Raw genomic sequence first — 22,333 nt, 5'->3', positions numbered from 1 at the left:
TTGCTTTAAATCGATATTTCACTTTAAACTCGACAGAAGTGAGCTGTTTTCCAGGAGCAGTGATGCTAAAGCAGCGCGCTTTTCACCGCATCACACATTTTATTACATGGACTCGAGGCGCTTTGCTGAGAAATCAAATAAAACACGGTTTCAGGCTTTTGATTGGTTTGTTTCAGTAATTATAAAATTTCAGCATGACATCACTGTTTAAATGATATGTACGGCTGCTCGGATTAATCGACGGGATCTATATTAATCTATAGACTCTCTTAGCTGAGGTTTATAACGAACACAAAGACTCGTTTCTTATTACAAAAAGTTATTTGGACATCTAAAGGACATATTTAATAGGTAACACTTCACGCTGAATGTTTTATTTACACCATTGTTTTTCGTACAGTTAATTAGTCCTAAACTGGGAGATTTGTTCCCGCTGGTACGCATACAGTTCACTACAGTTCACTACAGTGCACAGGTTTTAGGCACATGCAAAGAAATGCTGTAGAGCACAGATGCCTTCAGAAATAATTAAATAACCCTTTGCTTTCAAAAATAGTACTCTCAGGTAGAATTAATGCAGTTTTATAAGGAAATGAGCTGTAGGTTTTACTGAGCATCTTACAGAACCAGCCACAGTTCTTCTGGACACTTTGCCACACTCGCTTCTTAATTTTGCAGCAAAACTCAGCAGCTGTCGTTATGTTTTCTTTGTCTGAAAAGTGATATCCTTTTTCTCCCCCCAACATTTAATTTTGTGCTGGAAAGCTTGGAAATCTAGAATGTTTTTGTACTGCCTCAGTGATGTAGAAGTCATAAAATAATAAAACTACAACAACGTTTATATGAACTGACAAAACAGGGTTCCTAATATTTTTGCACAGTACTGTATACTGGAGTTCAGTATTTAGATTGATTAGGTTTTTTTTAAAATCAATAAGACATTTATTATACCAACAGTTCATTCGATAAATCGGACTGAAGCACACATTTTACTGCGTAAATATTCGCTCAGATTAATGCCGTCGTTTACTTGTAAGAATTAGAAGGAAATGATCAGTGACCGTCGATCTGCACTGGTTTGGAGAAGTCAGTCTGCTGATATTAAACGAGTAAAATCACTCAGTACAAGCGTAGTGGATAAACCAATCCTAAATCAATATCTGCATAAATTATTAGTCAGATTGTACCCTTGAATATCCTATACATTAATACTCATTAATCGGTTTATACATTGCTAAAGCTGATTGTTTTCTCGCTCATAAGTATAAGCTGGGGAATAGAACCTGGTTATAGAGAAGAAATGCAGCGCAACATTCAAAATGTTCTGAGACCCATCCTGCAGAACAGTCGGCATTATTTTAATGCAACTTTACCTACTTTACGCACTCGACAATAGCGTTTTAAAAACAATTCCTTATTTTTCCAGGTTTTTGCACGATTAAACGTTTTGTTTTGAACGGCGGCCCACTGAAATCTACTACTCCAGGACGACGTGTTTTTGCCCTCTTTTCTTATTGGACACCGCGTTTTGGCTCGTGGCGCTTCGGTGTGTCTGATTGGCTGAGCAGAGTTTGACAGGGACTTAGAGGCTTGCCCTGGACACTTGGAAAAAAAAGTTCTCCAGAAGCGAGTATCAATCAGAGAGGAGAAAGAAAGACACAGAGACAGAGGGAATAGAAAGTGGAGCCCAACAAAACTAGAAGATATATGAGTAGAATACAGCACCGAGCGAGATGATAAGCACTTTAGGAATGGCCTCGCACGTGTCCAGGATCTTTAAACGTGCGAAATAATTGTTCATTTGGATTATTATTATTATTATTATTATTAGTCATTGGAGAACATTTTGAACTTGTACAGCCATTGTGTGTGTGTGTGTGCGCGCCCTAACCGTGCGCTTGGCGCTTGTGGAAGGCGGTGTTGAGGTTCACTCCACTCTCGGCTGGATTTGCCGTGGGAGAGATGAGCGAGAGGAGGCGATCGGCCGCCGCGCTGAGCTCCAGAGCGCACGCCTTCTCGGTGGAGGCCCTCATCGGGTCCAACAAAAAGCGGAAGCTCCGAGGCTGGGAGGAGAAAGCGCTCGAGCTCTCTATGGAAAACCTCGCAAGCAACGGACAGCTGGGAGACGGAGAAGACACCGGTCAGTGCCTGGATATCGACCCGGGTTAGTGCGCAATCACGCCTTCACCACAACCGCTTATCTGCTCATCCTGCGCTGCGCACAGCTTTCCTGTGTGACATCGCTGTCCATGGACACTTTGTCTACACAGTTTAGAAACAGTTCTTACAAAGCAGTTCAAAGATGAGTTATAATAACTTGTATTATTAGTCCTCATGATTAGCCTGAATATTTTTTTTCTTGATTATTAAATTAACTACATAAAAGTAATTAACGAAGTGAGAAAAATAAATCCACTATCATAAGTAGAAAAAAAAGTATAGTGGAATATAAAAATCTCTGCTGAATATTTATAGAATGGTTGCAGTATAACTACAGAATGTCTGATTTCTCATTACGAATGATCTGAGAGATCAAATGGAGATACTGTACCTGCAGGCCTACTTTGATTTTATAAATATAGTATATATGAGTATATATCTTTATCAACAATATAAGCTGAATATCTTCAAAATGAATGATTTTTTTTTTTTAATTAAAGCCCATGCCTTGCCACTTTTACTGACTCAGGATGAAAGTCGAGGTGTGATGTTTTTGAGGAAATTAGTTTCGGGCCTCAGTGAAGGCTAATGGGACTTTATTATTATTATTATTATTGTTGTTGTTTGGTTTGAAACTGGTGTGCACTTTGATTACATACTTCACTCGAAAGACCCGTGTTAAATGTTTAGCCCAGACCACATAGACTAAAAAAAGTTTGCATTTCCGCCCGACTTGCAGGGACAGCAAGAGGAGCCTCTGTGCTTAGTAGTAGTAGGTATATTCGAATCCGATCTAACAAAGTTAATCACCTTAGTTGTTTATCCGAGTGAGGAAGCTGTCTGTCTGGAGATCTGTTTTCGGACTAAATTGATAGGTTGATCAGCTGCAGTGCCAGTCATCACTTCATTAGCCTCGCCACTGAGGTGGACCAACACAGCACCTCGAACAAGAGCTTTTTCATTATAAAATGTCAGACTAAACCTGGATTTAAACCACAGTGAAGATTTCGGATTTTTCAGTGAGCGTTGTTTCAGTAGGATATTATGTGTAATAATTTCAAGCGTCAATTTTAAAACAGTGAATATAATAAGCCTTGAATGTACTTAGAAAAACAATAAAGGACAAAATCCCCTCTTGTGGTTAAGGGAAAGGTTTTTTTTTTAAATTCAGACAAGTATAAGCTATTTAAAATAATCTACATGCCGTAGGCTATATAACTGACACAAAGACGCTCCAGCAGTCTGTATTTATCAGATGCATTACATTTAATATCACTCATAAACGTAACCTGTAAATGAGGTCGAACAAAAATAATCAGACTTCGTTGTCTAATAATCAGACGGTCCATAACACTTCAGTTCACATTTGATCTTGACTGTAAATGGATGCGTTTTGATGGATTATGTGTAGTAAGATTTAATGTGTTGCATCTATTATTGCTTTTAAATGCTCTGTGATACTGAGTGTTTTGATGGAGCCTGGTTGCAGTGTTCCTGTGAACATTGAGAGATCATGAAGCTCCAGGAAACTCTGAAGAAAGCATTTTTTGCATTGATCGTACAGAAATGCTATAATATTTTTTGATAAATATTAAGCAGGTGATTTGGGGCTCGGTGTGTTTGTGTGGCGCTCTGGAGAAACATTTCTCCAGCCGGAGCGCGCGGAAGTGAGGAGCAGCAGCTCACACCAAAACCTTCAGAACCTTTCAGCTGCTCAGGTTCCACGGCAAAAGAAACACTGGTGGAAATCTTGTGTTCAGTGGTGTAATTCCCTTCACACTGTCCATACACTTCATATAGGCAGTCCTGCGGCATCGCTTTTGTATTGGTGAATGAAGTCAGCAGGTATTATGGTGTTTATATGTTGACAAATGTATGTGCCAAGTGTATGTTATGCTTTATTTCATCATTAGGATTATTCGGATTTTCTTGTAGTTGATGCCATTTTTTAATATTACCTCTCTCTCTCTCTCTCTCTCTCTCTCTCTCTTAAAGCAAACATGTATTTGATATCCAAACTATATATTAGTTCTCCAACTATTTAAATTCGATAGTATTGCACCGGCTTTAACAGCCCTTTACTGTCCTGATGTAAATTGTGTGCTGTTCTTTGAAATGTAAAATTCCGCTCGTTTTCCATGCATTTATTTACATTTAAAAATATTTACAAAATCCGCGTCGAGGCTGTTTTGTTATTTATAATGTATTATTTATATTTAACTTAATTAACATTATATATTATTTAATATTGGAAATCTTGATCGCATGAGTATGTGCCAAGAGCCTGAATAATAGATGAGCCAAAATTTACCTTTTTATTCTAATGTACATTGTTTTCAGCCCTTTTATTTCTGTTCCAAATGACCTACACTTGATCTCTCTAATATGAACAGAACTTAAATTAGTTTTCCTGTTTATTCCAGAAATTATACAATTAACGGTTCTTGGAAAAATAGACCTACGTGATGTTATTTCTTTCAGCTTCACGAGAAAAATGTTAATAAGTCAGTTTGAGAGAACATAATGTGTTGTTTGGAAAAAAAATGTTTGCGCTCCTTGGTGTGCGAGGTTTTATCCATAAATAATCCGATCTCTATTGCTCCTTTGAGTCTTATTGAGAGAAGCTTATAACGAAAGACGACAGATGTGTGTGCTTAAAAAAAGGAGTTTTAATCTTTAACTTTATTACCTCTCTTTCACGTGGGATTGAATTAAATTCAGCGGAAACAGGTGCCTCTGTTCCTGCTGCATTGGGTTACTCTAACATTTCATGCTTAGTGAGTGGCCTCGTACCCAAGTTAAAGTCCTTCTTCACTGCATTAAAGGTTCAGTTTCAGATCGATTTCATACCGAGAAATTATTCGTTGTTGAAAACACAACTTTTAAGTGAAATGTAGCCGACCTGCCATCCTCCTTTGAACTCTAACTTAACATTATGTCACGTAATTACTGTCCACGTGACTGTTCAAAACTTTTTATTCATGGGCCAGAACTGAGCTCTGTATGGATTAAAATATCCAATCAAGCTACAAGCACAGTTATCAATAAACTCTTCATTAAAGCACGTTTACAACGTTTTCAGTTGGTCGTATTGGTATAGTGATCTGTTGTACTGTTGTACTGTTTCTGGTCTGGAGTTTGAGCGATGATATTGAGACAGGCGAGCTGGTGTTGAGGAAACGAGGAGCTGATGACAGCAGCAGTATATGATTGGTTTGGCTGGAGGTGAGAGCTCTGGGACTCGTGGACATTCATGGACAGTCCTTTCTTGTGTGAAAGGGAGAGACATCAAGACGCTGATAAGGAAAATGGTTTCAGGAAGGCAATAAAAATGTTTCTCTCTAAGTCAAGGCCACGGTCATGGAGCTTTAGGAGTCTGTCCTGTGTATGCAGTGAGTTCTAAAGCCAGTGTAGTTGGCCAGTGTCCAGTCTTTCTGCAGCTCTGCGGCCGTGTTGCCTTATTTGCATTGCGGATGCTGCCAAAGCAATCTCACTCGTGTGAATAGTCTCTGTGCATGGTGTCTTTCGTAATAAAACACACCAAATAAACAAACAAGCTAATATAACCAATAGTGAAATTCTGCTCTTCCTGGTTTTAGGCACCTTATTGATAACATTTTAGCACAAACTTTGTTAGACTTTCATTTTATGACTTCTATCGAGTATATTTTAGATTTCCAAACATTAGTTTTCCAGCACAAAAATGAACGTGTTTGTCAAAATGTCAGTCAAGAAAGCAGAATATTATGACCCCTTTTCAGACAAAAACATAATGAAGGCTACTAGGTTTTGCTGCAAAATTAAGAAGCAAGTGTGACAAAGTGTCCAGAAGAACTGAGGCTGCTTCTGCAACATGCTCAGAAAAACCTACAGCTCATTTCCTTATAAAACTGCACACATTGTATCTGAGACTGCTAGATTTTAAGCAAAGGGTTAATACACCACATACTGACTTTGTTTCAGTCATTAATTACTGTGTGTTGCTCTTGAGGCGATATTATTTTAAACAATTATTATTTAGAAATATTGAATTTCACAATCTCTCTCATATATATATATATATATATATAACTGTGCAAACATTGACGTAGTTTTTGTGTGTGTAGGGAATTAAATATAGTGGTAAGTAAATAAAAATATAGTGTCTATATTTTCTATAGATATTTAGATAGATATAGATATTTTCTATAGTGTTTATACGGTAGCTCTAACACCTGTTAACTTTGAACACTGTATAATATGGTTGGCCTGTTGTGTTAACGCATATAATTATATTCTCGATGATTGTTCTGATTATTTATTATAAATCTAGTCCACCAGTTAGTACATTAATAGCTTAGGATGTTGGATGAAATGAAATAAGTGTCAGGATCTTTCCCTACACGATTTCTCATATAATTCCGTTCCTTTGATTACACATCACCTTAATTTTTTTTAATAGGATAATTTTAATCATAAATACATCGAGGGATGTGACATTGTCATTGATATTTTATCATCCTAAAACATTTAAATAGTCTATTTTATCCAGTGTTCCATTAATTATTTGTCTGCTTTCTTTGAGTTGTCTTTGATCCATTAAGCCACTAATTTATTTTATCTTTAAACGCACAACAGAAATTCGTTGCCTGTTTAGTGCACACATGTAGCTACAGTTTGAGTTCACCACATGACGTTTCATTTTCATTTCATTCTGCTTGGAGCAGGTGAGTGGGCATTGCACGGCGAGTGTTTTCCTCAAGCCGTGTTCTTTGTGTCTCTAGCTTTGATGAGCATGCTGATGTTGTTGTGTTATGGTGGGCAGATTGCGAGGCCAGTCCAGGCTCGGACGGAGAGGTGCTGGCGGAGAGATCTTCGTGCTCGCTCGGGAGCCCCGCGGATCTGAACCCCGCCGCCTCCATGGATGAGATCCAGGTGGAGCTGCAGTGCGCGGACCTGTGGAAGCGCTTCCACGACATCGGCACAGAAATGATCATCACCAAGGCGGGAAGGTACAGCAGCAGGTCAAAACCGCCCAGCATAGTTAATGCTACTTCAAAAAAAAAAAAAAAAAATGGGATTAGGTCTATTACAAGATTATTTATGCAAGGAAAAACGACTTAAAAGCTTTCCTCTTCCCAAAAAAAAAGTATTGTGGGAAGGTCATCGTTTATACTTTGTATTATTAAAGACATATTTCTTCACCACAGCAGGGTGGCATAAGTGCACGAAGATCAGTCACTCTCGCATACACACACACACACACACACACCATAATTTCGCAAGGGGACGAACTCGATGCCGTGATATTTTTCTTGGTGTTAATGTGTTGCACATGGGGGCCGAGGGCTCCGGACACGCGCGAGGAGAGCCGTCATCATCCTGCGCCTGTTACTCCACTGCAACGAGAACTGCTTTTAATTAATATCCCGCAAATATGTTTTTAGTTTTCTTGCTCTTTTGAGGCGTAGTTCCAGCTCAAACTGAGCATCAAACTTCGCCTGGTTTGTTCTGGTGAATGGTGTTGCTCTGGCCAGCTTTTCTGATCCATCTTGTGCAAAGGACTGTCTGAGTCCTGATCAGACAAAGTAGATGAAAACATGTCTGATGAATTACACAAATCCAGTGCGTTGTTAAGAGCTAACCATCTTTCTGTGCTTTATAATTGTATGGAAGTTGTATGGAACTGAGCCTCTGATCGCAGCAGGGGTGCTGCTGGGGGGGGGAGGATGATTCTAAGGGCCCAGCATTGACAGAGGGCCCTCAGAGGACAGTATTAATATTATTACCATGTGTAAGTTAATTTAATAAAACATGTTTTTAATAATTTTGTCTCTTAAAACGATCAAATACAACAACCTTCTGGTTTGGGTTTCCATTTTCTGCAAAATCATTAGAATAGGTGGTCTTTATATTTCACTTATTCATTACATGGTACAGTCTTGTATAGGCGGAACCAGAGCGTGACACCATGTTAGGCTTGTTGCTTTCCAATCCAGGTAGAAACAGAACTGACACCATTGTGAAGAAGTCGGGTGGGGGTTGAGGGGTAGGGGCCCAGAAATTTCAAGCAGCGTCCCTGGATCGCAGTTCATTCCAGTCGAAATGACTGTTGAACCGTCAGATAGGTTTTATTCATTTTACTGTGAAAAGGCACTTCTTATGATTTTATATAGTGCCTTTTCCTGACATGGTCCTGAAACCATAAAACACACATGGCTGCTAATGTAAACTGCCAAATAACAAAGCTGAAAAATATTTTTTTATTGCCTATTTTATGTTTGCTCCTCCACCCCCCACAAATAATTTTTTAATTATATGCCTCGATTCATTAACCCAGATTAACCATATTTTACAGAATTAGGTTAGCTTATATTTGCTAAGTGAATTAAGTTTAAATAACTTTAAACTGAAGTGTAATTTAATAGTCTAATTGGTCGTGTATTGCTGGCGGAAAATAAATGGAGAAAGTTATAACAGTGATCTGATTCAGTAAAGAGAGAGATAAATATCGATGCGCTCTTTCTTGCAGACTACGACAGTTTAAACACACACACACACACACACACACACACACACACACACACACACACACACACACACACACACACACACACACACACACACAGAGAAATAAAGCTCCCTGTACTGTTCCTTGTCACTGGGTCTGTACCATCATGTGTGTGCATGTTTCGTTCATTTAATATGTAAAGTGTGTAGGATATGGAGTGATAGCTTTTATCTAGGAAAGTGTTTTCCTGCTAAAGGAACAGAACTTAATGATATCACTCCAGCCACAAGGAAGAATACAGTTTGGTTGCTTTATTTCTGTCTCATTTTGGGTGTAATGTTCTTCATGCTTAGTTTATTTCTAATTTGTAGCCCAATGTATGCTGAAATGCATTCAAGCATCCTGTTTCAGTCTAAAGTGAGCTTTAACTCGCAGGAGGAGCTCTGTGTGTGTGTGTGTGTGTGTGTGTGTGTGTGTGTGTGTGTGTGTGTGTGTCCGTTCGCTACAGGGTGGAAAAGCAGTATTATATTTTTCTCATTATAACATCGAGATTTATGGCGTTTAAATGAAAAGAAAAGGCGCAGCTTTGAAGTGTAAAGTAAAGGGTTAGATCGCTTTCGGTTCTCTGCTCAACTTACTTTCCACTTTTGCAGCAATTTAACCCACATTTCTGACAATGACAGCTAATAGTGGCGATGGCTGCCAGTGTCAGAGCTGCTCTGTTTATTACTTTCACTTGTTCAGCTGAATCATATTTTGTAGTGTGTGTGTGTGTGTGTGTGTGTGTGTGTGTGTGTGTGTGTGTGTGTGTGTGTGTTACAACCCAACTGATTGTTATTATTATGATATGAGTGTCATTACGTCTGATGATGGACTGGCTTTATAGGCTATTTAAAAAAAATAATCATAAAAATTATTATTACATTTAAATATTTATCTTCCATAACTCTTTAAATAATTTTCAAAGCATTTCTTTGATACTTATTTTGGTGTGTTACAGGAGAATGTTTCCCGCCATGAGAGTTAAAATTGTGGGACTGGATCCACATCAGCAGTATTATATAGCCATGGACATAGTACCTGTGGACAACAAGAGATACAGGTGTGTTTATCAGAGTATGTACCTTTTATTATTTTAACCTCATATGGTTAAACATTTGGTTTACTTTACTGGCTGCTTGAGCAATAATTATATTACTTTTAATAATAATAATAATAATAATAATAATAATAATAATAATAATAATAATAATAATTCAAAGATATGAAGAAGTAGAGGCACAGGGCTGCTATTGCTAAGTGGCTGTATGAGCACTGACTGTGGTTTAGTGTTTCTCTGTGATTACAGCTGCACTGTGACAGCATTCCCTTACCCTCACAACACATTTCTTTCATTTGAACACAATCAGAATTAATCACAGTGTTGGTACACTTTTCTTAAACATATACATGGAATATATACAGTACCAGTCAAAAATTTGGATACACTTACTCATTCATAGGTTTTTCTGCATTTTGACTATTTACTACATTGTAGAACAATACTGAAAGTATCAAAACGATTAAATGACATATAGAACATATATGGAATTATGTAGTGAACAAAAAAAAGCATTAAGAAGACAAAACATGTTTGATATTTTAGATTCTTCAAAATGGCCAGCGTTCACCTTGATGACACTTTGTATACTATTGGCATTATCTTAACCAGCCTCATGAGGTAGTCACCTGGAATGCTTTTCAATTAACAGGTGCCTTGTCAAAAGGTAATTAATGCAATTTCTTGCCTTCTGAATGCGTTTGAGATGAAACAGTAAATAGTCAATAATAATAATACAGTAAACAGCCCTATTCCACAACTGTAGTAATCCATATTATGTCAATAACCGCTCAGCTAAGTAAAAAGAAATGGCATCCATCACTCCTTTAAAACATGAAGTGTCTTTTAATTAATAATAATTTTAAAAAAAGAAAGAAAAATCACTGAATTAGAAGGTGTGTCCAAACTTTTGGCTGGTGCTGTATATAAATGTAGGTTAATAAAGACATGTATAGCATGCCTTATGTGTAGCATAATTCATTTTGAGGGATTGGTGGTTTGGTTGATTTACATGGACTTCTAATTTAGTGGTCATAGAGAAAAATGAACATGACATGATCTTTGCATTTCTTTCTATGTTACTTTTTGACCAAGCTCGTCATAGTCCATGGGTATATTGTTGAAACAATTTCATGTGGATTAACATCTGGAAAATCTGAAACCACTGTGAATGTCTTGGGAGAAAAGCGAGAAGAATTAGACATTTATAACATTAAACTGAAGCTTTTTAGCCAAAAATGTTGAAATCTTGCCCTGTATTTCAAGGCTCTCAAACTGGTGTAAAATGTCTACATTTTTTTTAAATCCTCTTGTGCCAAATATAAATTAGAAGAAGTGGGATACCTTTATTGATGCTCCATTAATATTATATTATTTTAAGTTGTTTCAGCTTAATATAAAGTTCTAACAGAGACAGTAGAAAATATTTAATGTGCTGTGTTATTAAAACTGGTGTCACACATGTAATATTTGGTTTAGTAATAATGATGTGACAAGAATAAATGTGTGTGATACCATGCTACTAGAAGTGGTATTGTACCTTAAAACTAAAGGCATCCTGACATGTCATTAGAATCATGGAGTCTTTGATACTTGTCTTTATTCAAATTTCAATTATGTTTAAATTAATGTTGCATGTGTCCTCAAAATAGACCCGCAGTCATTCAAAGGCCGTGGAACAGCACATGAAGAGAATCATTTAGGGTCCTCAAATATCATGGAGTCAAAAGATCTTGTAAAATTAAATGGGATTTTCTTTCTGGCTGGGGAATTTACCACAAGGCTTTGCAAATAGAGCGCAAATCTGTCACTGGAATGCTTTATCCGTCTCGAGGTCTGGAGTCTGGAAACACAGTCTTTATTGGACTTTACACACTTTACTTAGGCACACTGCCTTTTCTAAGGAAGGTTGAGATTATACTATATTTGTTAAGTCTTCCTTTATATATTACTTGGTTTACTTTTTCTCTTTAATGTGGCAGACAGCTGAAAAAAAAATAGAAAATAACCTGTTACATGTGTGTATAGCTGTACATGTACATTTGGGCTCTCTGTCACTGTACAAAGAAAAAAGCGCTGTACATTTTTCCCCTTTCTTTCTCTATTTTGTAACTTGCCTCACTCTGTGTGTGTGTGTGTGTGTGTGTGTGTGTGTGTGTGTGTGTGTGTGTGTGTGTGTGTGTGTGTGTGTGTATTTTCACTTTATGATAATGCAGGAGAGCCGGCTATTTTATTTCCTTTTATTGTTGTTTATACACGACTCCATATGGACTTTCAGTTTAAATATGAATGTCCTCAAAAACTCTCCAAAGGGTGTCACATAAAGTCTGATCTTTATTGATTGTGTTGGTGCCAGATGGCAGATTTATGTGAGATGAAAGAAGACTAATCAAATTTCCAGTCCTGTTTGGGGCTAAGGTTTCTCCCTTCTTTAACACTTTCCCTGCTACATAGAGCATAACCCTAAACAGGACTCCAAACAGGAAATTACAGAAACGCCTGGTATTTTGTGTGTGTGTGTGTGTGTGTGTGTGTGTGTGTGTGTGTGTGTGTGTGTGTGTGTGTGTGTGTGTGTGTGTGTGTGCACGCGTGTGCATATGGGTTGTTCTTTTCTGTGTTTATGTCAGTATTCTTTAGTGTTGCATTCCCTTTATGTGTTCATGTATCCACATATCCATGCGTATCATTTCTCATGTGGTTGCATTCAATATGTGTGAAGTATGTCCGTGTCGGTGCACATACATGCGTGTGTGTGTGTGTGTGTGTGTGTGTGTGTGTGTGTGTGTGTGTGTGTGTGTGCTTGCTTGCTAAAGCCTGAAGGCTGAAATGAAAAGGATGCAAGGAGGCAACAGATGATGTTTAATGATGCCAAGCAAATAATACTTGGGTAAAATTGAGAGTTATATCCATGTTTTAGGGCTGACTGATAACTTTGGCAAAGGCGCTGCAGCTAAATACTTTCAGAAGTAAAAATCCAGAACTAAAGACAACCAGCTGTGCATTAGACAGCAGTGTGTAGAGTCTAAATTGTCAGCAGTGTCAAGAACAAACCAAGAACAACTAAATCGAGAGGGCTGGGATTTGACCCAAAGGTTGCACATCAGATCTGATAGTTTAACAGGATTAATCAAGTAAACTGATGGAAATATATCTTTATTTTGAAGCAGCAAAATTTTTGCTATTATGTTATTGGGTCATAAATTCAGACCTCAGTTATGAATATGTAAATCAATCCAATGGGTAACAGTGTTGCTTGGATTAGGGTGTTTCATATCACTTCACTGTATTTGCAGGTATGTTTATCACAGTTCAAAGTGGATGGTGGCTGGAAATGCAGACTCTCCTGTACCCCCACGTGTATATATCCATCCCGATTCACTGGCCTCTGGGGACACATGGATGAGACAGGTGGTCAGCTTTGACAAACTGAAACTCACCAACAATGAGCTGGATGACCAAGGACATGTGAGTTTAGCTTATTACCAGAGAATCGCCATCATTTGGAATGTTTACCAGGCACTGGGATTAGTGGTGTTAAAACACTTCACTATTATGACTGCTTTTGATGTGTGTATATATTACACGACTCTCCAACTGACCAACATTTAAACTAACCATACTTTATTAGGCTATACGATAACTCTTGATAAAGCTTACCTGGATAATATACACTCATATCTCACTAAGCGACTTCACATGTTTAAGGCTATTCATCTGTTCTTTCACACACTTCCATATAATAAAATTCATAACTGCAAGATGCTAACTGATGGATCACACACTTTATGGCCTCTCCTGTCATCTGTAGCCTCTCTCTATAATAAAATGTTTTCCAGCTTATTCCCAGGTCAAAACTCACTTGCTCCTTATATTTCACAACTGAACAGCGACTGGTTTTACAAATGGGATACATGAAGGCTATATTGTGCAGGAAGATATTCACATTTTTATCAGGTGTGATTGTTCCTGATGTAAAGTGTGGTCTAAGGATCTTGTTTCTGTGCTCTACAAATTTCTTGATATACTTCTTTGTTGTTCTCTGTGCACTCACTGCAAGGAAGGTGGTTTTATTAAAAGAGCTTTAAACGACTCTTGGTGACATTTAACATGTTCTGTCATGTCGTTATGGTTATGAGTAACACAGTAAGCAAAGTAGAATAAAGGGAGTGATGCATCAGCATCCTAATGTGCTAAATATTGTTTCATAAGATTTTTAGCATTTGTTTCTGAACAGTTTAACTAGTGCTAAATATGAACACCTTTGATACGCTATAGGAAAAAGATTTTTTTCTTTCTATTCTGAATCAAACGTCCCTTATGCAGATTTTAGATGTAAAGTCTGTGCGCTCAAAATGGGCATTTTATACCAAGTTTATGTCAAGTAGTGCTTTGCTGGCATCGTCTGTGCATTTGGAGATGTTTTTGTTTGAATCATGATGCTATCACTCTACCATTCTGACAAATGTAATAACATATGGGTGTTAAGAACTACAGTGTGCTGGTGTTTTTCTGGAAAATGGAGAAGGGCCCTTTTTTCTTTTACCACAGCCTTATAAAAAGAGACTTTTATTTTTTTTTTTGTTCGCCTGGAGCCAGAGTGGAAGTTAACAGTGGAACGTCCTGTGTAAGATGTCTTGCTATGATGGACAATTCAACCCTTTTATTACCTTCCGTTTTCTCTCTCATGCTCACATATCATTGAAAAATATATTTATATTATATATAACTTTTAAACGTGCAAAATTTAAACACGTGACCATACTTTCAAAGCAGGGTTAACACCCTGAATTCTGTGTAGTTAGTTTCAAAGCAACAATTTTTTTTTTTTTTGTAATTTATTGGTTATGACATTGGCTATACCGTAACATGACCGTCCCTGGAAATCATAATCAGTCAGTTTAGTTTTTATTTGTATATTGCTTTTAACAGTGGACAGATAATTGATGCACATAATCAGTGCACATTGTCACTTGCTGTCACTGTAATTTTCTTTGTTGAATCATGTTTTATACACAAATAGTTGAACTCTTAGCATAACTCTCAAAATGATTCAAGTAGGTGTTTTGGCTGCTGTGGGATTTGGGTCATGTTTGCTCTGGTTCTCTGATATTAGATCCTTGTGAGGTTAGCTGGTACAGTCTTTCCCTAAGCTCTCCTGGGCCATTCAGTTATATAAGGTCAAGAAGATAAGGCATAGGAATATTACATTTGCTGTCACAAAATTGTTTTGAAATTCTCTGTTCTCTCTATTTTGACCTTTCTGGCTCGGGGAGTCCGTCTGACCCCTGGATTAATGAATTAATGAAAGCCAAACCGAGGCTGGAAGAGAGGCTTTATCTATAGCTCTGATGCAGCACAGTGGTAGTGAATGTTCACCATGAGCTCACTCCTAGTTCTGTATTTTTGCCTTATATGACACAGGCATAAATACTTTTAATGAAATAGACAAATACCACAATGTTCCTCCTTCAGATCATCCTACACTCCATGCACAAGTATCAACCACGTGTTCATGTGATCCGGAAAGACTTCAGCAGTGAGCTCTCTCCTACTAAGCCAGTGCCCACTGGGGAGGGAGTGAAGACTTTCAGCTTCCCTGAAACTGTTTTCACCACAGTCACAGCGTATCAAAACCAACAGGTCTGTATTACAGTGCAGCACCTTTGAGCATGCAAAATTTTCCAGTGTGGCCAACATTGCAATAACTAGCAAAAACTAAAGCTTTCCAGAACAAGACTTTACAAGGAATCAAAGGCTTTTGTGACAGTATATGTTGTCTAATTATTATTTTGCACTAAATATTACTTCTCTGACTTATTTTGATTTCCTTTTTCTTGTCTTGCAGATCACCCGACTCAAGATTGACCGCAACCCGTTTGCTAAAGGTTTCCGGGACTCGGGGAGAAACAGGTACATTTTCATGAGAACTAATGTAACCAATCCTTTCACTGTACTCTCCATACTGCTTGACCAAACAAACATATTTCTCAAATGTTACTTTGAATATGAAAATAATCCTCTGGAGATGAATTTCTGCTATGTGCTGTCTCAAAAAAAAAAAAAATCACCTGCTGCTTCGCCTGCCAAGAAATCCTTGTTGATCTGTGATAAAGGTATCCAGGGTGAAGCAATGTCTTCCTTTCACTTTCATAATACCCATCTCTGTTTGTGCTATATCCTCATTCACTCTGTCTTCATTCTCTTAATTGTTCCATCTTCAACACAATACTTTTCACTTTGCTCTTCAGTGTACTCCATCACTATAAGATGTGAGTCTGAATTAACATACAACAAGAGAAAGGCTGGAACAGACCCTCGGCACATGAAAGCCTGCTGCCATCTGGAGTGCATTATCAGCACAGATATTTGAGACATCTTTTTTCATTTTTCAAACAATAGAAGGCCTGATTTATGAACTAGCATGTTCATTGCAGCAAAAATACAGATGAAAACATTATTCGAGAGTATGATATTTATAGACAGAAAATATAATTACTCACACATCTATCCTTATATAACTCAGATTATGGTTTTTAAAAAGATAACCCTTCTTGAGTAATAAAGCTGTATATTCACCACTAAGTAACCACAGTTCCATTTATCCATTGAAGATCATGAATACTGCAGAACAGCTTATAATATAGGCTCAAACCCCATGCATTTGTCTAACATCTGTTATGAAATCGATATATTTGCAGAAATTTACAGTCAGTACCATCATTGCGATACCAGGATGGCATTCCTAGCTGTGCATTTAGCCATTTAATTTATATTCATCCTGACACACTGGTTTTGAGGGATTACTCTGTGATGGAGTGCAGTTCTGGCCAAAGTCTGTATTATTAGCGTGTGTGCCTAATGAGCAAACGTAAGTGGAGACTTACAGCCCCTAAAGGAAGCTGTGTTGTGCAGGCTGAGCTGAGCCCAAGGCTGAGCTGCCTCTCCCAGTACAGGGGAGTAAATCACACAGGAAAGAGATTCGTGTATGGGGCTGAGATGAAACATCACCCAGATTTATGTGCACAGTAAAAAGCTGCTCCTTTTTACAGGCTTTGGTTTCCTCCAGCTCCCTCTCTTGACTTCTCTTTGCATCTCTTTGCCCTTTTTCATGCAAATGATCTGACACTGTTCTCATATCTCCTTCCTCTGTTCCGACATTTTTTATTTCTTTCCGTGCTTCCCTATTATCATCATTCCTGTGTCCTCAGTTCTGATCTCGACCCTTTTCCGTTTTCTTCTACAGGACAGGTCTGGAGGCGATCATGGAAACATATGCCTTTTGGAGACCACCTGTGAGGACTCTTACATTTGAGGATTTCACTAACATGCAGAAACAGCAAGGTGTGTGGACAGAACATCAAAATAGTATTAAAGGTGCATCAAAAAAAAAATTAAAATTAGCCTATCTTATATCACCACAATAAGGATACTACCCAAGTAAAAGACTAATGTCTTGAGCTTTGTGATGGACTAGAGAGCAGGCACTATAGACCTGTACATGTAACAAAAATAATGCCTGCGCAAAACAAATCAAAATGCAATTACCTATGTCCTGGATAGTCGTAACTGTCACCCTTTTTAAAAAATATATATATATAGCCATGGCTAATATCAATGGCCTGGAAAATCAACCATTACAGCAAAATCTCCTCTCTCAAACCGTAACTGTGAATTAAAGCCAATACTTATCATGAACAGACATCTGTTTAGCATCATGAACCCTAATAGATTAAATATTAATTAAAGTCCCACACCACTGATGAACTTTTGGTACTCTGTGCAGACGTTCTTCCTCTCCAGGATTTCATCTCTCCAGCGGTGCAGCCAGCTCTCTCTGAGTAATCAGTTTATTCCCTCAGCACCACTGTAGGCCCTCTCACCCCTGCCCGACAATAGGGGGAAAAACATGACATCACCCTAAGATCTCCTCTCGCTCAGCCAGCAGAGCAGTACCACGCAGAGTAGAGCTCAGCTGTATTATCGAAGGCATATGGAGCTGGCCCAAACTTCAGCCAAGACTCAGAGTCCTGAATTGTTTTGGACTGACTGCACGATATTTTCCTTCCTTACCATGTGCTCAGTCTAAATTTTCGAAACAATGAAATGACCACTAGCCAGATTCTCATTAATAAAGAAATATGTGATTATAGATATCCCACAGCCATCATTCAGTTCCAAGACTTTGATATATATGCTTTGCATGTGCCAAGTGTCTTTTTCTTCCTATGTTATGAATGATGATTTTTATATGATGGAAAGGAAGGCAAGATCTCTTGTGAAATATATATATATATATATATATATATATATATATATATATATATATATATATATATACACAGTATATACAATAGATATTGCCTTCCTTATATATATATATATATATATATATATATATATATATATATATATATATATATATATATATATATATATATATATATATATATATATATGCCACATTTCAAATGACGACATTTACCTCACATTATTTCTGGGATAATTTCAGCTTTTAGATACTAGCTGAACTTTAAAGAGAATTTGTCACTATTTATGAGTGTGGGGATTTTGCTGATTATTGCTCTAGAGAGATATTATCCATTATATGCCTCCAAGTGGCACTTGTTGCCAAACTTGAACAGGGCTCTCTTGTTCCATGAAGAGGTTTAGGATGCATTGCTTGTCCTTAGGAGCCTCTGTGACTGCACGTTGTTCCCGGACTGAAACGAGAGATCACTCTTGGTATGATTGTTGGCTAGTGATTCTGTTTTTAGAACTGGCCCTGTCTTACTATTTCACTGTTCTTGTGTATATATTCAAGTGCTCTTTATATAATGCATGTACAGTATGTCTTTGTATTTGGTGTTATTTTTGTCTCTGTATATGGACTTGTCTATGTAGATTTCCACTCATCCTGGTCATTTTGAATGCTGAGTAGCAATAGAATCTTAGTAGATGCTTTATCACTTTTAATTTACACATGTTCATGTTTGTCTGGTTTTATTACAGCGAGACAGTATGGGCTTTTTAAAAAAAAAAATCTCTTACTGTTTGTTAACTGTGCTTTGCAGGAGGGAGCACTGGCACATCTCCTACTACCTCGAGCACTGGTACACCATCTCCTTCAAGTGCGACTCACCTTCTCTCTCCCTCCTGCTCTCCACCCACCTTCCATCTTGCACCTAACACCTTCAATGTGGGCTGCAGGGAAAGCCAGCTGTGTAACCTGGGGCTGTCTGAGTATCCTGCTTGTGCCCGAAGCAATATGCCAACCTTGCAGGGTTATGGAGGATTGGCCGACGGATCCTACGGCCGTCTCCAGTCAGCAGGTGGCAGCATGGCCTCCGCCCAGCCTTCAGACTCTTTCCTGCCCCAGAGGACTTCCTCTTTAATTGCAGCAGGAATGCAGGGCAGCACTCACACCTCATTGCCCACCAGTAGTAATGGCGGTGGCAACAGCGGTGGCAAAATGGATGGTTATGGAAGTCAGCTGTCATCTTTCCCCACCTCCCAGCTCCAGTATGTGATGCAGGCAGGGGCAGGTACCGCGTCTGGCTCGTCCTCTTCTCCAGGGACCTCCCCTTCCTCGGCACACATGTTTACCGGGAGTCATCACCACATGCAGCAGGGCTCATATAATGCCTTTTCCTTGCACAATCCCTACAACCTCTATGGATACAACTTCCCAGCTTCCCCACGCTTGGCCACCAACTCTGAGAAATCTCAGGCCAGCCTGCTGTGTTCATCCTCTTCTGCTGGGGCCTTTGCTGAGCGTCAGTACCTATCCAGTGGCAGCATGGACAGCATGCACATGATAGGAAATCCCAGCAGTAGCCAGCAGGTGTCCACAGCCTGTGATGGTCGCCAGTATAGCTCCTCCTCTCAAATGTCTATGCACATGGTTTGAAAGAATGAAAAACAAGGTGAAACTGCCATCAGAGCAAGAAGTCATATCAAACTGTTTCTCAGTCTGTTTTCCTGCCATCATTGAATTTTAGCATTTTTTTTTTAAATCAGATCTTTGGTGTGTACTTCATATGTTGCTGATGGACAAAGGTACAGAGCAAATCTTGAATCCTTTTAAAAAGGAGCTAATCATCTCATGTACAGACTTTGAATCACTAATCAGACGTACATGGACAACATAAATGTGTTATTTATGTCATTTTTCTTGATGTTACATGCCAAAAATAGGCAAATACATATAAGATCATATGAACCTGCCTTCTTTACTTTCCAACCTCAGTCCAATGCAGTTTTGAAGCAAATGAAGGTGCTCTTGAAGGTTTCTAGTGAGATTTGGTGCAATAATGAACTCATTTAAATAATTTCTTGTCACATACATCCTTTATCTAAATAATGGACACTCAGAGCTGACCTAGGTGTTGTTTTTGTTAAACAATAAAAGCACATCACACATCAATCTGCTTCACAACAACGTCATTTCAGAGAAATGGAAACATTACGCAGTGGTCTTTTTTCTTTCTTTTTCTTTTTTTTTAGTGAAAACTGTTCACCTGAAAAAGTGAGAAAGGTTCACCTGAAGGACACTGATGGGCAGGAACTGGATTTGGAGAACTGTTACTTTTGGTAAATTTGTCCTTGCCGATTTTCTTAGAACTTTAATTTAGAATTTAACCAAATTTGGAGTGTATCACCTTTTTAGACACTAAGCTTTAATGTTGATGTGTGGAAAACATAGACTACCAGAGTAATAAATGTATGTTTTGGAGTGCTGTAGAAGTGTAAATTATTTAAGTGCTATATGACAAAAAACAAATGTGCAGTAAATATAGGTGCCAAGCACAAAACCTCAGCAATGCAATTCAGTTCCTACAATACAGTATACACTATTTGGCAGCCTGTGTAAGAATGAGTAAGATTTATTCTTTGAACTGATTGTGAAATAAGTGTATAAACATGGTAAAGCAAGTACAATCCTTTGCTTCCCAAATAGGTAGGAAATGTAAATAGTGGGTCACAAGCTTGTTACCAAAATCAATTTTTTGTCAACATTTTCTGAAATATAGAACATATTTGTCAGGACGCGAAAGACACAAACCAAAGCCCATGTCTTGACATTTTAAAAATGCTGTACAAGCTACTTTTACAACAACTGTTGAAAGATCAAACTTTTTTCAAGCATGAAAGTGAGAAGACAGGCCAGTACACTTCTCATACAGTATGACTGAGCGCTTGGTTTTCTGGACTGGACAGTGAATGTAAATCTGTGTCTCCTTTAAACACATGTCCCTGTTGTTGCCATGTGCACGAGACAGAGTAAGTTCATGAAGAGCTGAAAATGAATATTATAAATAAAGAAAGAATAAAGGATTAATGCTGCTGTTTGTTTGATAAAAATCTCATGTACATGATGCATTAACCCTTGCTGTTTGTGATGCATGTTGATATATACTACCACTCCAGGAGAAAGGCAGAGAGTGACTTACTGGTTTGGTTAGATGTGGATCTTTTTTTTTTTTACATTTCACAATTTATCATGTCTGTTTTTAATACAGTAATAATACATATTCTTGGTCACTGTTCTTTTCTTGGTTACCCTTCTCATTATCCAGGCACAGAATCCAGTGATTTAAAAGCACAATCAGCATCTATTACATGGAAGTCAGAAGTGTCTTTTTTTCCTTTCTCTCTCTCTCTCTCTCTCTCTCTCTCTCTCTCTCACTCACTCAAATTATCTCCCATCAGTGCTCAGGTTCACCCCTGAAATATCAGATCTGAATCATCTAGATCAGATCTGACCATGAAGACATCCCTATATATTAGAAACACCTGTTTCCTAAACTCTGCTCTAGTAATGATTGGATATTCCTTGAGTGCATGATTTCATAATTTGGAGTATTTCCATCAAATCTGGATATGATTTCCAATAATCATTCACATTTATTTGTATAGCATATAGATGGTAGCGTTGCCAATGGCCCCATTACTGTGGTGAAGAGGATGTGCCGGTACATACAAGCAGATGGTAATGTTACACACCAAACACTGGTGATGTGCTAAGGTGATATCATTCTGTATATGGACAGCATTATTCTGGATCAGAGAATGTCTGAAGTGAATCAGGACATGAAAAAGTTGGTAGATGGTTTAATGTGTTTAATGGCATACAACGCTTTTAGACAGATTCCTGGTAAAGTGTTGCCCTCTTGTGTTTATCTTATTGTCTGTTGTGGATTCATTATTGTGTGTGTGTGTGTGTGTGTGTGTGTGTGTGTGTGTGTGTGTGTGTGTGTGTAGAATAAACAATCATTACTCATCTCATTATCTCTTGCCGCTTTATCCTTCTACAGGGTCGCAGGCAAGCTGGAGCCTATCCCAGCTGACTACGGGCGAAAGGCGGGGTACACCCTGGACAAGTCGCCAGGTCATCACAGGGCTGACACATAGACACAGACAACCATTCACACCTACGGTCAATTTAGAGTCACCAGTTAACCTAACCTGCATGTCTTTGGACTGTGGGGGAAACCGGAGCACCCGGAGGAAACCCACGCGGACACGGGGAGAACATGCAAACTCCACACAGAAAGGCCCTCGCCGGCCACGGGGCTCGAACCCGG

General features: G+C 38.3%; 1 protein-coding gene across 1 annotated transcript; it reads left to right on the top strand.

The window, feature by feature from the left end:
* The first annotated feature begins 1,641 nt into the window (after positions 1-1,641).
* tbx15 (T-box transcription factor 15) lies at positions 1,642-21,280 on the top strand. The gene is made up of 8 exons (XM_060929587.1): positions 1,642-2,164; positions 6,965-7,151; positions 9,651-9,752; positions 13,043-13,214; positions 15,222-15,389; positions 15,595-15,659; positions 16,993-17,090; positions 18,821-21,280. The coding sequence occupies exons 1-8, from the start codon at positions 1,963-1,965 to the stop codon at positions 19,654-19,656; spliced, it is 1,830 nt and encodes a 609-aa protein (XP_060785570.1). The 5' UTR covers positions 1,642-1,962; the 3' UTR covers positions 19,657-21,280.
* Positions 21,281-22,333: the final 1,053 nt, after the last annotated feature.

Source organism: Neoarius graeffei, chromosome 9 (assembly GCF_027579695.1).
Source record: "Neoarius graeffei isolate fNeoGra1 chromosome 9, fNeoGra1.pri, whole genome shotgun sequence".
NCBI classification, from domain to species: Eukaryota; Metazoa; Chordata; class Actinopteri; order Siluriformes; family Ariidae; genus Neoarius; species Neoarius graeffei.
Note: the sequence above shows the minus strand (reverse complement) of the source record. Positions and strands in the feature narration are given on the sequence as shown.